Raw genomic sequence first — 13,882 nt, forward strand, 5'->3', positions numbered from 1 at the left:
ATTTTGCACCAGGCAGTGGAGGAGCATCGGCTTCCCCCAGATTGCATGACACTGGCTGACAAGCTAGTGCAGGGCCTAGTGTACGTCTGTGATGCAACCCTGGATGCGGCCCTTTAATCTCCAGGGCCTCTGTATCTGTGGGGGTTTTGCGCCGCCTAATATGGCTAAAATGCTGGTCCACGGACTGAACTTCCAGGTAGGCTCTGACGGATTTACCTTTCAAAGGTTGGAGACTCTTTGGTGCCTCGCTGGAGGACATATTAAGGTTGTCACTGGAGGTAAAAGCATACTTCTCCCTCAGTCCACTAAAAGTAAGGAGCCGTGCCGTAAGCTGGGGGCCCTCCTTTTCCGCAGAAAAGCGGTATTTTTGTCAGTCAGGGCCCTCTGGCAGACCCTCCCAAGCCGACAATGGTCCAGCTGGGGGTCCCTGGGTGTGCAAGTCTGCTACCGCATGAATTCTTGGGTGGAGGGGGGGGGGGGGGGAGTTTGCAGCTCGGTGGACCTCCCTGCCTTCCGACCAGTGGGTTTGCGAAGTGGTCACCTCGGAGTACAAGATCGAGTTTCTTTCTTGTCCACCAAACCGATTCTTTCCCTCAAATCTTCCTCTTCTTCCGGCTCGTCGGAAGGCCCTAATGGTACCAGTGCAGGACTTACTGAGGTGCAGGGTAATGATACCTGTACCGCTGCTGGAAAGGTTTCAGGCATTCCACTCTAATCTGTTCATGGTCCCAAAGGAGGATGGCGTTCGTCCAAACCTAGACCTCAATGCCTTATGAGGGTTCGGGAATTCAGGATGGAATGGGTTCGCTCGGTGGTCGCTGCGCTCCATCCAGGGGACTTTCTGTCGTCCTTGGACATGAAGGACGCATACTTTCATGTCCCCATCTGTGTCAGACATCAGAGGTTCCTGCGGTCGGGGAATACAACTATCAATTTGTGGCTCTCCCTTTTGGTCTAGCGCCGACACCAAGAGTTTTCACCAAGGTGCTCGCCCCGATTCTGGCTTTGCTGAGACTCCGAGGCATTGCTATCGTGGACTACTTGGACGATCTTCTTCTGAGAGCGGTTTCAAGCTCAGAATTAGAGGACGACCTGTCTATAATCAGTCAGTCTCTCTGAGAATTTGGTTGGGTGCTGAACCTTCAGAAGTGTTCGTACCGACTCAACGCCTGGAATACCTGGGGTTTATTCGGGATTCCTCGGAGGTGAGAGTTTTTCTTCCTCTGGAGAAGTTGCAGATGCTCCAGACCACCGCGAGGTTGTCCACATCCCGCAATTGGTCATCTCTCCGTTTCTGCGTAGGAGTCCTGGGCCTCATGGTAGCATCCTTTTGAGGCAGTACCGTATGCCCAATTCCACACTCGAGTCTTGCAGAAGGCGATTCTGTCCAAAGGGAATGAATCGCCATTGTCTCTGGAACATCAGATTTGGGTGAGTCACCTAGTCAGGGCCTCTGAGTTGGTGACTGAGATCCCCGGCCCTTCCGTCTGGGAAGTCGTTCCTTCCTTTCCACTGGTCTGTGATTACGGCGGATGCCAGCCTGACTGGTTGGTGGGGAGTCTGGGGGGGTTCAGTCGGCCAAGGATTGCTGGACTCCGGAAAAATCCCTTCTACCGATCAATGTCCTCGAACTTTAGGCGATCAGGCTGTGCCTCTCCACGTGGCCACAGAGGCTAAGAGGGCGTCCAGTCAGGACCCAGTCAGACAACGCCACTGCGGTGGCGTATGTCAAACATCAAGGAGGAAAAAGTAGCTCGGCTGCACCGTCAGGGGTCGCTCCTATCCTATGGTGGGCCGAAAGAAGCGTGCCGGCTCTAACTGCTGTTTACATTCCGGGCGTAGAAGACTGGCAGGAGGACTATCTAAGTCGCCAGATGCTGGACCAAGGGGAATGGTCGCTACACCCGGAGGTGTTTCAACTTCTTTGCCAGAGATGGGGCACGCCAGATGTGGATCTCCTGGCTTCTCGACTTAAATCGCAAGGTGTCGTGGTTTGTGGCCAGGTCCAGAGATCCCTGGGCAGACACGTCAGACGTTGGTGGCTCCATGGGGTCAGTAGCGGCCAATTTATGCCTTTCCTCCACTGAAGTTGCTTCCTCGTCTGCTCCGCAGAGTGGAGGCCAAGGGGATTCCGGTGATCCTAATCGCCCCAGCCTGCCCCCGGCGTCCCTGGTACGCCGACCTTGTGCTCCTGGCGGACGCTCCCTGGCGTCTTCCAATGCGGGAAGACCTTCTGTCGCAAGGTCCCATACTTTATCCTGCTTTACAGTTGCTGGCTTTAACGGCATGGCTCTTGAAAGCCAGGTACTAAGGGACTGTGGTCTGTCGAATTCAGTAATCACCGCCATGCTGAAGGCCAGGAAGTCCTCTTCACAGAAGATCTACCATCGTGCTTGTAAGGCCTACATCTCCGTGTGAAGAGATGGATTGGCGCCCAAGAGCATATTCCTGTTCTCGGATCCTTCTTTTTTTGTTGGCGTGGAGTGGATCAGAAACTTTCCTTAAGCTCTATTAAGGGGCAAATTTCAGCCTTGGCTGTTTTCTTCCACATACAAAGTGGGCACCCAGCTGTGAAGCTGCGGCTTGGGTAAATGCACCGTTGGATTGTGGGACAGTTGAGTGTGTGTTTAGTAAAAGTCAGCAGCTACAGTTTTTGTAGCTGCTGACTTTTGACAAACAAAAAATTGAGTGGAACTCTGCTTTAACAACACAACGGAAATCAGTCTGCATACGGACTAGGCTATTGACAATAAATTAATCCATCTTCCCCTCTCACAGAATGGCAGTCTGCCTTGTTTACATAGGCAGCGTGCTGTTCTGCCTCTCCAGAGAAGGATCGGCGGGGTTCCGGTGGGCATCGGGTCCGCCGGACCAGCTGACTAGCTTGCGCTGTGATTGGACACAAGTAACTCCAAGAACAAAAGCCCAACCTTTTTTGCAATAAGGGACACTACAGCATCTGACTCTGTGTACGGACGAGGGGTTTTGCCTAACAGTTGTGCTTTTATTCAAAGACCAGTGTCCTTTATAACTTAGGACATTGCGCAAGGGGCCTCTTAGATGGCTTCCTCTGTTTTAGTTCCAGTGGTTCTGGAGTGTTAGAAGGTCTTGACATTTCTTCTTTCAATGTTGCTTCAACATTGGTCAATGGTCATCATGTTTTATGGACTGGTGCCGTTCTGTTGTACCCCTGCTGGTCTTGTTTGGGTATGTAGTGGTGTGGATGGAGGCCATGCACCTTGTCCCTCCCTACCTTGGTTTTAGTCTTCTACTTAAAGGCCTTTTTTTTCCCCCAGACTTCTCCCACTCCTGTGTATCGGCTATATATCTTTTTTTTTTTTTACTGAAGGTTGTTGTTGCGCTGTGCTTTTCGTCACATTCTCTGCATCTGTTCGACTGGCTTTTCCAAGTTACTTATTGGGGACTTTTGGGTCTCTAGGGCCATCTATCCTGTGGTACTCCACCCTTCTATATTCCTTTTCCAGTGGTCCTATCATATTGGGTGGGAGCTCCTTTTCCTGTTCGCTAACTTTGAGTCTTGCAGTTTCCTGCCTTAGGCAGTTTAGTTTTTTTCTCTGCATTAATTAACCACTTGCCGGCCATCCCATGAACATGTAATGCTGGGAGGCAGCTCTAATGCGCAAAATCACTTGCAGGTACGAAACTTCGCTGTTCCGGGTTTGCGGTGCACACACGCGCCACTGGGGACCAACTCTCTTAAACAAGGCAGATTGCCGTTCTGTGACAGGGAAAGACAGATTCTGGGTTTCTGCTAAGCAGGAAAACAGATCTGTCTTCCCAAAGATAAAGCATTCCCTAGGGGACACACTTAACCCTTTGATGGCCCCTGATGTTAACCCCCTTCCCTGCCAGTATAATTAGTACAGTGACCGTGCATATATATATTTTTTTTTTTGTAGCACTGGTCCCCAAAAGTGTCACTTAAGGCTCATACACACGGTAGGACATCCAACAAAATTTCCCTTGGATTTTTGTCTTAATTGATTTGTCCGATCACACCCATAGCATACACACGCTCGGACTTTTCTGCAAACTTTTCTAACACTTTCCCAACATCACGTGGTTTTACTTGCTCTTTACCGCCACCCTTTGGTTAACTTCTGCTATTGTTGGTTGATTTTGACATTGGTTCTGAGCATGCGCATTTGTACTTTGTCCAAAAGTCCGATGGTTTGCTGTACACACGGTCGCACTTTGCACAATCGGACTTTTCGGAACAGAAAGTTGGTCCGTTCACAGACCCAACTTTTTGTCCGATTGAAGCCAAAAAAGTTGGTCCGATGGAACGTACACACGGTCGGACAAATACGAAAAGTGCCGGATTTTGAAGTTGGTTGGGCAAAAGTCCGACCGTGTGTACGGGGCTTAAGTGTGAGATTTGTCTGCCCCAATGTTGCAGATTTGCTATAAGACGCTGATTGTCACCATTACTAGTAAAAAAAATTATTAAAAACAAAAATTATTAAAAATATGCCTTGGTTTTTGACGCTATAACTTTTGCACAAACCAATCAATATATGCTTATTGGATTTTTTTTTTTTGATCAAAAATATGTAGCAGAATACATATTGGCCTAAATTTGATTTTTTTCGATTTTCTTACCTTTTTTATTTTTTATTGGATGTGTTTTATAGCAGAAAGTAAAAAATATTGTTTATAGTGCAAAAAATAAAAACCTCAGATGTGATCAAATACCACCAAAAGAAAGCTCTATTTGTGGGGAAAAAAGGATATCATTTTATTTGGGTACAGCGTCGCACAACCGTGCAATTGTCAGTTAAAGTGATGCAGTGCTGTATCGCAAAAAATGGTCTGCTTATGAAGGGGGGGTAAACCTTCCAGAGCTGAAGTAGTTGAAGACCACTGCACACCACACCAATCCCTCTGGTTGTGTTGTCTTGTGACTGGTTGTTTCTAATTGTTCTGCTTTATAACTAGCTGAGTTGCATCTAAAGCTCCGTACACCCGATCGGAAATTCGGACCGTGTGTATGCCCCATCTGATTTTTTCCAAGGAATTCCATCGGAGTTTACATGGAGAACATGTTCTCTTTTACGCCGATGGAATTCCGTCTGAATTACGATGTGAGTTTGGCCGGGCAAAAGCCCGATTGCGTGTACGGGGCTTAACAGGTTGGATATTTGGCTATGACGGGGAGCCTCCTCTAAGCTGTCCTTTTTGTGTTTTACTCCTGAAGGCACTGCTATAAACACAGTGGTCAAAGATCAAGATTTTTGCTTTATCCAACAGTTGGCACAGAGAAGGATTTTACAGAGAGTACAACAAATCCTATTTATTTATAGTGTATTGAGTGACATGGGAAAGTAGAAATTCTTACACTAAAACCACTCTTACACAAAAAAAAGGTTAAGCCACCCTCTGTATAACCCCACTCCGTTGTCCTATCTAATTTTTTAGCTAGTGTTTTTGGAGGTTGGATGCCTTTTCCTCAGAAAAACTCTGTGGTTTTAACCCAATAAAAATAACCTGTTCCTTTTTAAGGCACAAAATCTAGCCCAGTGCTTTTGCCGTGTCAGTTTGTCTTTCTATGTTGTACAATACCTGGATGATCCTGCCTGTTCCTGTCTTCCCCCTCTGTAAAGTGGCCACTTTGACCATGGCTGCTGATCGGTGATGGGGTGTTTGCGCGCCTCAGTTATCCAGCTTGCCTCTCTCTCTCTGTCTCTGTCTCTGTGTCTCTCTCTCTCTCTCTCTCTCTCTCCCAGCAACGTACTGGGTATGTTGCTGGACTTTGAGTGGTAATACCAGAATGATGCCTGCGGGTTTAGGTATCATCTTGGTATCATTTTTTTTTTTCAGCCAGCGGTCAGCTTTCATGTAAAAGCAATCCTAGTGGCCAATTAGCCTCTAGACTTCTTTTACAAGCAGTGGGAGGGAATGTTCCCCCCCCCCCCCGACTTCCATGGTTTTCTTTGGCTCTCCTGTCCCAATAGGAAACCTGAGAATGCAGCAGGTGGTTCCGCCAGCTGACCATGGAGCTGATCAGAGACCAGAACGGCTCCAACCATCTCTATGGCCTAAGGAACCAGAAGCTACAAGCATTTAATGACTTAGATTTTGCCGGATATAAACGGCGCCATTGTGAAAAAAACTTAAAACACAGATCTTGGTGTGGTCAGATGCTTTGAGGGCAGAGGAGAGATCTAGGGTCTAATAGACCCCAATTTTTTCAAAAAAATAAGTACCTTTCACTACCTATTGCTATCATGGGGGATATTTACATTCCCTGAGATATCAATAAAAATTATAAAACAGTTTAAAAATAAATAATAATGTCCCCCCCCTGCTTTCGCGCAAAGGCGAACGCAAGCGTCGGTCTGGCGTCCTATGTAAACAGCAATTGCACCATGCATGTAAGGTATCACCGCAAAGGTCAGATCGAGGGCAGTAATTTTACCTCTGTAAATCGAAAGTGGTAACATGCAACACCCACCATTTTAATCTGTAGGGCCTTTGCTTTTAAAAAATATATAATGTTTGGGGGTTCAAAGTAATTTTCTTAAACAAAAAGTGTTGGAAACCAAGCACCGCCTTCAGGCTTTCGAAGGGTGTAAATTTTTGATTTCACTCCTCACTCCCTATCAGTTTTGGAGGCCAAGGAATGCCCAGATGGCACAACCCCCCCCCCCCCCCCCTTAATGGCCCAATTTTGGAAAGAAGGCACCCCAAGCTATTTGCTGAGAGGTATGGTTGAGTATTTTGCAGATCTTGCTTTTTGTCACAAAGTTTTAAAAATAAAAAATAGATTATTTTCTTCATTTTCAAAAACAAATGAGAGCTGCAAAATACTCAACCATGCCTCTCAGCAGATAGCTTGGGGTGTCTTCTTTCCAAAATGGGGTCATTTGGGGGGGGGGGGGTTGTGCTATCTTGGCATTTTATGGCCTTCAAAACTGTGATAGGCAGTGAGGCGTGAAATAAAAAATGTACGCCCTTAGAAATCCTGAAGGCGGTGATTGATTTTCGGGGCCCCGTACGTAGCTAGACTCCCAAAAATTTCCACACATGTGATATCCCCGTACTCAGGAGAAGCAGCAAAATGTATTTTGTGGTGTTATTTCCACATATAACATGACATGTGTGAGCAATATATTATTTAGTGACAACTTATTGTAAAACATGTTGTTTGGGTACATTTCATGACCGCGCAATTACTAGTTAAAGCAGCGCAGTACCAAATTGTAAAAAGTCCTCTGGTCTTTAGGCTGCCAAATGGTCTGGGGCTTAAGTGGTTATGGTTTGAGCTGTTGGGTAGATGGCTTCCTTGTTTTATGACCTAATTTTGGTTCCTAGCCTAGTTTTTGTTTAAAGATTTCACAATTTAATTGTGGTTCCTTGATGTGTCTAATACAAGAATGGTAACTATGTCTATATCAACAGGTTTTGGATGAAGCTGACAGGATGCTAGATATGGGGTTTGAACCCCAGATCATGAAGATACTGATTGACATTCGACCCGACAGACAAACTGTAATGACAAGGTAAATGTTTCAATAACCATTACGGTTTTGCATCATTGGATGTGTGCCATGGGGTTTATGCATGTAGTACTATATATTAATTCTTTAGACTAGCTTGTACTATAGAGATTGGTAATCACAAAGAGTTGGCTTTGTCAGGATTTGTTGATCACATTGGTACTGAGAAGAGCAGAAACAGTTTGGCATTCACAAACACTTGTGATGCTTGTCATGCTGGTAAATGTGGGAGTTGTTACTTGCCAAAAGAGGTTTCAGTCTGCTCAGGTCAGAGATTTACACAGCTCTGCCCCAAAAGCACAGCCTTGTCTGTCAGGGAAGAAAGAAAGGGTTGGGACTTTAAATGAGATGCGTGTTGATGCAAACCGTATGTATAAGTAAATAAATAAAGTTGTATAGCGTAATAACCAGGCTCAAGCTTACCAACCAAATTGCAAGCCGAATTCAGCTGTCTAACTTAGTATGTAAAAGCAGAGGATTGGTTGCACACATTTGCAAATATATGGATAAGCCACAGGCCGTCTACAAGGCTCTCTGCATTCCTGTGGTCCTAACTAAACGTTTCTAGTTTCCTCAGTAGAGGCATACAAGTGCTAGTGAGTACATGGAGAGCAGGTGACTAGGGGTGTGTGTCAGGGAAGGGGGGGGGGGATCAGATTTCTGCATGCTGCAGTTAGGCAATACAGGTATTGTCCCTCCCCGAGCCTGCGAGGGGCAGTGAAAGGAAAAGCAGTAGACTGATGAGCTAATATTACACTAGTGCTGCTTTTCCCTCTGCCAGTTTATGCTCTGCTGTGTAAGGACTGTAGTAGGCTGATACCAGGTCAAATTCAGGTACCTGCACTGCTTGCGTTTTATTTGTGATCACAGCACTTCATTAATTGTGTATTATACACAGATTGGCCATAACATTGACCACCCACCTAATATTGAGTATCACCCACTTTTGCTTCCAAAACCGCTCTTACACGTTCAGTCGAGCACTCCAGGACCCAGCAGAGCATGGCTCAAAGCATCTCACTGCCTCCTCCCATAGTGCATCATGGTGCCATCCCTTTCCCAGGTAAGTTCGTTGCTCTGTGGTCCAGTTCTGATGTTCAAGTGCCCATTGTAAGTGATGTTGGCTGTGAATATTGGTCAGCATTGGCATCCTGAGCGGTTTGCGGTTACACAGCCCCATACACCACAAACTGTGATGCACCTTGATGTTTTGACCGTTTTCTACTGAAACCAGCATTTGCTTTTTCAGCAATTTGAGCTGCCGTAGCTCTTCTATTGAATTGGACTACACGGTCCAGCCCCATGTGCATCAATGAGACTTGGCTGCCCATGACCTGTTCGCTGAGATTAAGGCCCAGATTCACAAAGGAGATACGACGGAGTATCTCAGATACTCCGTCGTATCTCTGAGTATCTATGCGAATGATTCATAGAATCAGTTACGCATAGATAGCCCTAAGATCCGACAGGTGTAATTGTTTTACACTGTCGGATCTTAGGATGCAGTACCGCGGCCGCCGCTGGGGGGAGTTTGCGTCGTAAACCAGCGTCGGGTATGCAAATTAGGAGTTGCGACGATCCACGACGGTTTTTCGCGTTCGCTACGTCGCTGCTAGTCTAGTTTCACGTCGCAAATTTAGTCGTTGTTTTGGGTGCCCTAACTTTACACAGCACACGTATGTGCTGTATAAAGTATAGCCGTCGTTCCCGCATCGAAATTTAAAAATCAACGTCGTTTGCGTAAGACGTCCGGGAATACGAAAGTACGCTACGCACGTCGCCGTTCGAAAAAATGACGTCACTTCGCGCAAAGCACTGCGGGAATTTCGAAATGGAGCATGCGCAGTAGGTCCGGCGCGGGAGCGCGCCTAATTTAAATGGCGAACACACCCCTTTAAATTACGCGGGCTTACGCCGGAGGCCACCAGCGTAGGTTTTCATTGCAAGTGCTTTGTGAATCAGGCACTTGCGATGTAAACTTGCGGCGGTGTAACATATGTACGATACGTTACGCCGCCACACTTCTACGTGAATCTGGCCCTAAGTTCCTTGGGCCACTTTTGGTAGTTTCTGATCACTGCAGACCAGGAACATCCTATAAAAGAGCTGCAGTTTTACAGTTGCTATAACCCAGTCGTCTAGCTAATAAACTACTTAGTAACCGCCCCATAGACAATATACGTCTACAGGGCGGTTGCTTAACTCTGGGAGGGCGTACATTGACGTCCTCCCAGAAGGGCGCGCACACGGGAATGTCCGTGACCGCTGGGTCCAGAGGACCCGGCCGATCACGAATCGCGGTAAATTGCCGCTGATAGCGGCCGTTTACCACGTGATCGCTCCGTCCAATGACGGAGCGATCACATGTAAACAAACCTGCAGCTACAGGCATCATTCAGATATCATTTTTTTCAGCCGGCGATTCCCTACACCATAAGAACAATCATGTCGGCTGTTCCACCTCTTGTTTGTTCTTACGGGAGGCAAAAGGGGATGTCCCACCTCCCTTCACCCGACTCACCGCTACGATCGAAACGAGGATCGTTTTTTTTTTTTTCAGGCATTCAAGCCTAGAGGTGAGATGTGGGGTCTTATTGACCCCACATCTCACTGTAAAGAGGACCTGTCATGCTATATTCCTATTACAAGGGATGTTTACATTCCTTGTAATTGGAATAAAAGTGATCAAAACGTTTATTTTTGGGAAAAAATGTGTCAAACTAAAATAAAGTGAAATGAACAATGACATTTTTTTTTTTTTAAAGCGCCCCCTGTTCCCGCGTGCTCGTATACAGAAGCGACCGCGCACGTAAGTCCCGCCCACATATGGAAACGGTGTTCAAACCACACGTGAGGTATCGCTGCGAACGTTAGAGCGAGAGCAATACTTTTGGCCCTAGAGCTCTTCTCCAACTAAAAAGATGTAACCAGTAAAAATATTTAATGCTGCGCCTATGGGGATTTTTAAGTAGCAAAGTTTGGCGCCATTTCACGAGTGTGTGCAATTTTGAAGGGTGACATGTTGGGTATCTATTGACTCGGCGTAACTTCACGTTTAATATTATGCAAAAACATTGGGCAAACTTTAATGTTTTTTTTCTTTTAAAAGCACAAAACTGTTTTATTTCCAAAAAAAAAACGTGTTCGAAAAATTGCTGTGAAAATACTGTGTGCGATAAAAAGTTGCAACGACCGCCATTGTATTCTCTAGGGTCTTTGCTAAAAAAGCATATATAATGTTTTGGGGTGCTATGTAAAATTCTAGCAAATAAATGATGATTTTTCCATGTAGGAGAGGAATGTCAGAATTGGTCTGGGTGTTCCAGAACGCCTGATGGTGCTCCCTGCATGTTGGGCCTCTGTATGTGGCCACGCTGTGTAAAAGTCTCACACATGTGGTATCGCCATACTCGGGAGGAATAGCAGAATGTGTTTTGGGGTGTAATTTGTGGTATGCATATGCTGTGTGTGAGAAATAACCTGCTAATATGAAAATTTTGTGGAAAAAAAATAGAAATGAAAAAAATCTTGATTTTGCAAATAGTTGTGGGAAAAAATGACAACTTCAAAAAACTCACAATGCCTCTTTCTAAATACCTTGGAATGTCTTATTTCCAAAAAGGGGTCATTTGGGGGGTATTTGTACTTTTCTGGCATGTTGGGGTCTCAAGAAACGAGAGAGGCCGTCAGTACTTCAGATGTGATCAAATTGATCAATTTTCAGTAATTGGTACCATAGCTTGTAGACCTTATAACTTTCACCCAGACTAAATAATATCCAATTTGTTTTTGTTTTGTTACCAAAGATATGTAGCAGTATACATTTTAGGTTACATTTTTGAAGAAAAATTACTTTTTTGCAAAATTTTATAATAGAAATGAAGAAAAATTCATTTTTTTCCAAAATTTTCGTTCTTTTTTCTTTTTAGCGAAAAAAATAAAAACCGCAGAGGTGATCAAATACCACCAAAAGAAAGCTCTATTTGTGGGGAAAAAAGGACAAAAATTTCATTTGGTTACAGTGTTGTATGACTGAGTTATTGTCATTCAAACTGAGAGCACTGAAAGCTGAAAATTGGTCTGGTTATTAAGGGGGTTTAAGTGCCCAGTGGTCAAGTGGTTAAATTTGTCCCTTGTCAAGTCACTCAAATCTTTACGCTTGCCCAAATGTTATGCTTTCAATACATCAACATCAGTGACGTGTTCACTTGGTGGCTAATATTTCCCACTCACTTTTAGGTGCCATCATAACAAGATAATCAATGTTATTCACTTTACCTGTCAGTGGTCATAATGTTATGGCTGATCGGTGTACATCTGCCTGGAGTTTAGCTTTAAAGTAAAATTCCAGGTTTACTATGCCAAGCTGCCCAGACGAGAACAATTCAATTACAGAGCTATGTCCTGTAATATACTATGGTAGCATTAGCTGCATAACAGTAAGCGATGCAGTATGGCAGCCCTCAAATTTTCCACTCGCCTACTAGCATTTTGCTAGTGAAAAATTAGGTCTGGCGAGGAGCTGTGCTGGCTGGGAGAGAAGGGGGGGGGGCGAGCACCATCGGCGGGTGGGGTTGATCTGGAGATGTTCTCCCAGCGTGATGTGTAGAAGAGGAGTTGCTGACTGCAGCGTTCTGAGAGAGCTCTCTCTCTCTCACAGCGTGTGGTGACAGTTCCCCCCTCCCTCCCCCTTCTCTCTGCACAGGACAGGAGACCAGTGAGAGAGCTGGTCAGTTTCTCTTCCTGTCATGTGAACTTGTGACCCCAGTGCAGTGAGTGCACATGGAAGATGGAGCCCTCGGATTGTGGCTTCAGCAGCTGACCCAGGTACATTCTCTACTCTTATCCCTCCCTCCAGCCAGGTCAGATATAAATTACTATACTCATTGTGTCTCCTTGCAAACCTCATGCTATGACTTATCTGTGCTCCAGCTTTCCCACTTTGTTTCTCCTATCCTATCTCTGTTATCTGAAATAAAGTCTCTTTAGTAAATTAACCCTCTGTATCCTTGCTAGGAGAGAACTGTGCTTTTCTTCTCTGCTTCAGCCCAGATTCACACCAGTGCAATTAGAGACGTTGCATGCGATGTCTGTGAGATGCAAGTTCAGCCATACAGTTATAGTTGGATACATCAAAAAATCTCAGGGACTTGTTTTTCCCGCACTACCGGTAGAATCAGATCACATGCAATCTGATTCCTGTGAAAGTTAATAGTTCACACTGCAATCTGTGAACTAAACTGGGGGTGTCGTTAATAATGTATTGACACCCGCAGCAGTTCGCAGAGTGCAATGTAAACTGCCCACAGAAGAGATACGATGCGGCAACCGGCGCTGGAATCGCACTGGTTCCCGCATCACATTAGTGTGAACCCGGGCTTAATAAACACATGTAAACTGCTGCTTACCCAAATGGTTAAAGCTGCACTCACACCTGAGCGTATTTTTTTTCAGACAGAACGTCACGTGTTTTTACCACAATTTTTGCTGCGTTATTTGCCCAGATTTGTGTACAGGTCAATAGGTCACCAATGTAAAAAGCAGAAAAACGCCTGTAATCTGCCTATAAAGAAGTTCATGTACTTTTTTGAGCTTGGGCTCTGTTCACACCCAGGCCTTTTTGGGCATCTTTCTGCTCTCAGCCATAGCTCTAAAAAAAATCCCATTAATTTCAAAGGCCCCTGTTCACATCTGAGCGTTTTGTCACCTAAAGCAAAACGCCTGTTGCTCAAAAAAGTACAGGAGCTTCTTGTTTGGCAGATTACAGGCGTTTTTTATTCTTGTACATTGGTGACCTTTTGACCTGTACAAAATCGTGTAAAAAAAATAGCGTGACTTTCTGCCTAAAAACTATATGCTCAGGTGTGAATGCAGCCTCAGGCGTTTTACTACAGGTGACAAAACGCTCAGATGTGAACAGGGACATTTAAGTGTCATTTCATGATATAATTTATGAGGGCGTGATTAGGGGCGGTGGCAGGGGTTGGGTGTGGCAACTGGTGGCGAGTAACCCTTGAGGTCTGGCTAGTAGCTCAGGACTTGAAATTTTGAGCCCTGCAGTATGGGAATTGGTATGGTTGAATGCTTTTCTGTCATTCAGCAGAAGCTTTCTATTTTTAAGCAAGTACAAATCTGATTAACCGAGGTGGAGAAGCAGGACGATAACGGCACAATTTTTACCTCGGCCATCAGAGGAAGTCTGGTGTTCATTGATAAAAATACAAGACCTCTCCTGATCGGTGGAAAAGCATTCAGCCTAACTCAATTTATTTAGGGGACCCGTAATGCTGTGGAACACAGCACCAATTACTGTATTTAAAGCTTTAGGAAAGGAATTCTACTCTTTGATCCTATCTTCCTTT

The 13,882-nt window shown here is 45.3% G+C and overlaps 1 protein-coding gene across 4 annotated transcripts in view; it reads left to right on the top strand.

Moving 5' to 3' along the window:
* The window catches only part of DDX43 (DEAD-box helicase 43), a 263,226-nt gene that overhangs the window by 157,208 nt on the left and 92,136 nt on the right, over positions 1–13,882 (top strand). For 2 of the 4 annotated variants that reach the window (XM_040349947.1, XM_040349950.1), the window contains 2 exons: positions 7,423–7,523; positions 8,497–8,583. In XM_040349947.1, coding sequence (XP_040205881.1) covers positions 7,423–7,523; positions 8,497–8,583 — 188 coding nt within the window. The remainder of the gene's footprint in view (positions 1–7,422; positions 7,524–8,496; positions 8,584–13,882) is intronic. The other 2 variants (XM_040349949.1, XM_040349951.1) reach the window with 1 other exon arrangement.

The sequence above is a fragment of the Rana temporaria genome, chromosome 4 (genome assembly GCF_905171775.1).
Source record: "Rana temporaria chromosome 4, aRanTem1.1, whole genome shotgun sequence".
Lineage (NCBI taxonomy): Eukaryota > Metazoa > Chordata > Amphibia > Anura > Ranidae > Rana > Rana temporaria.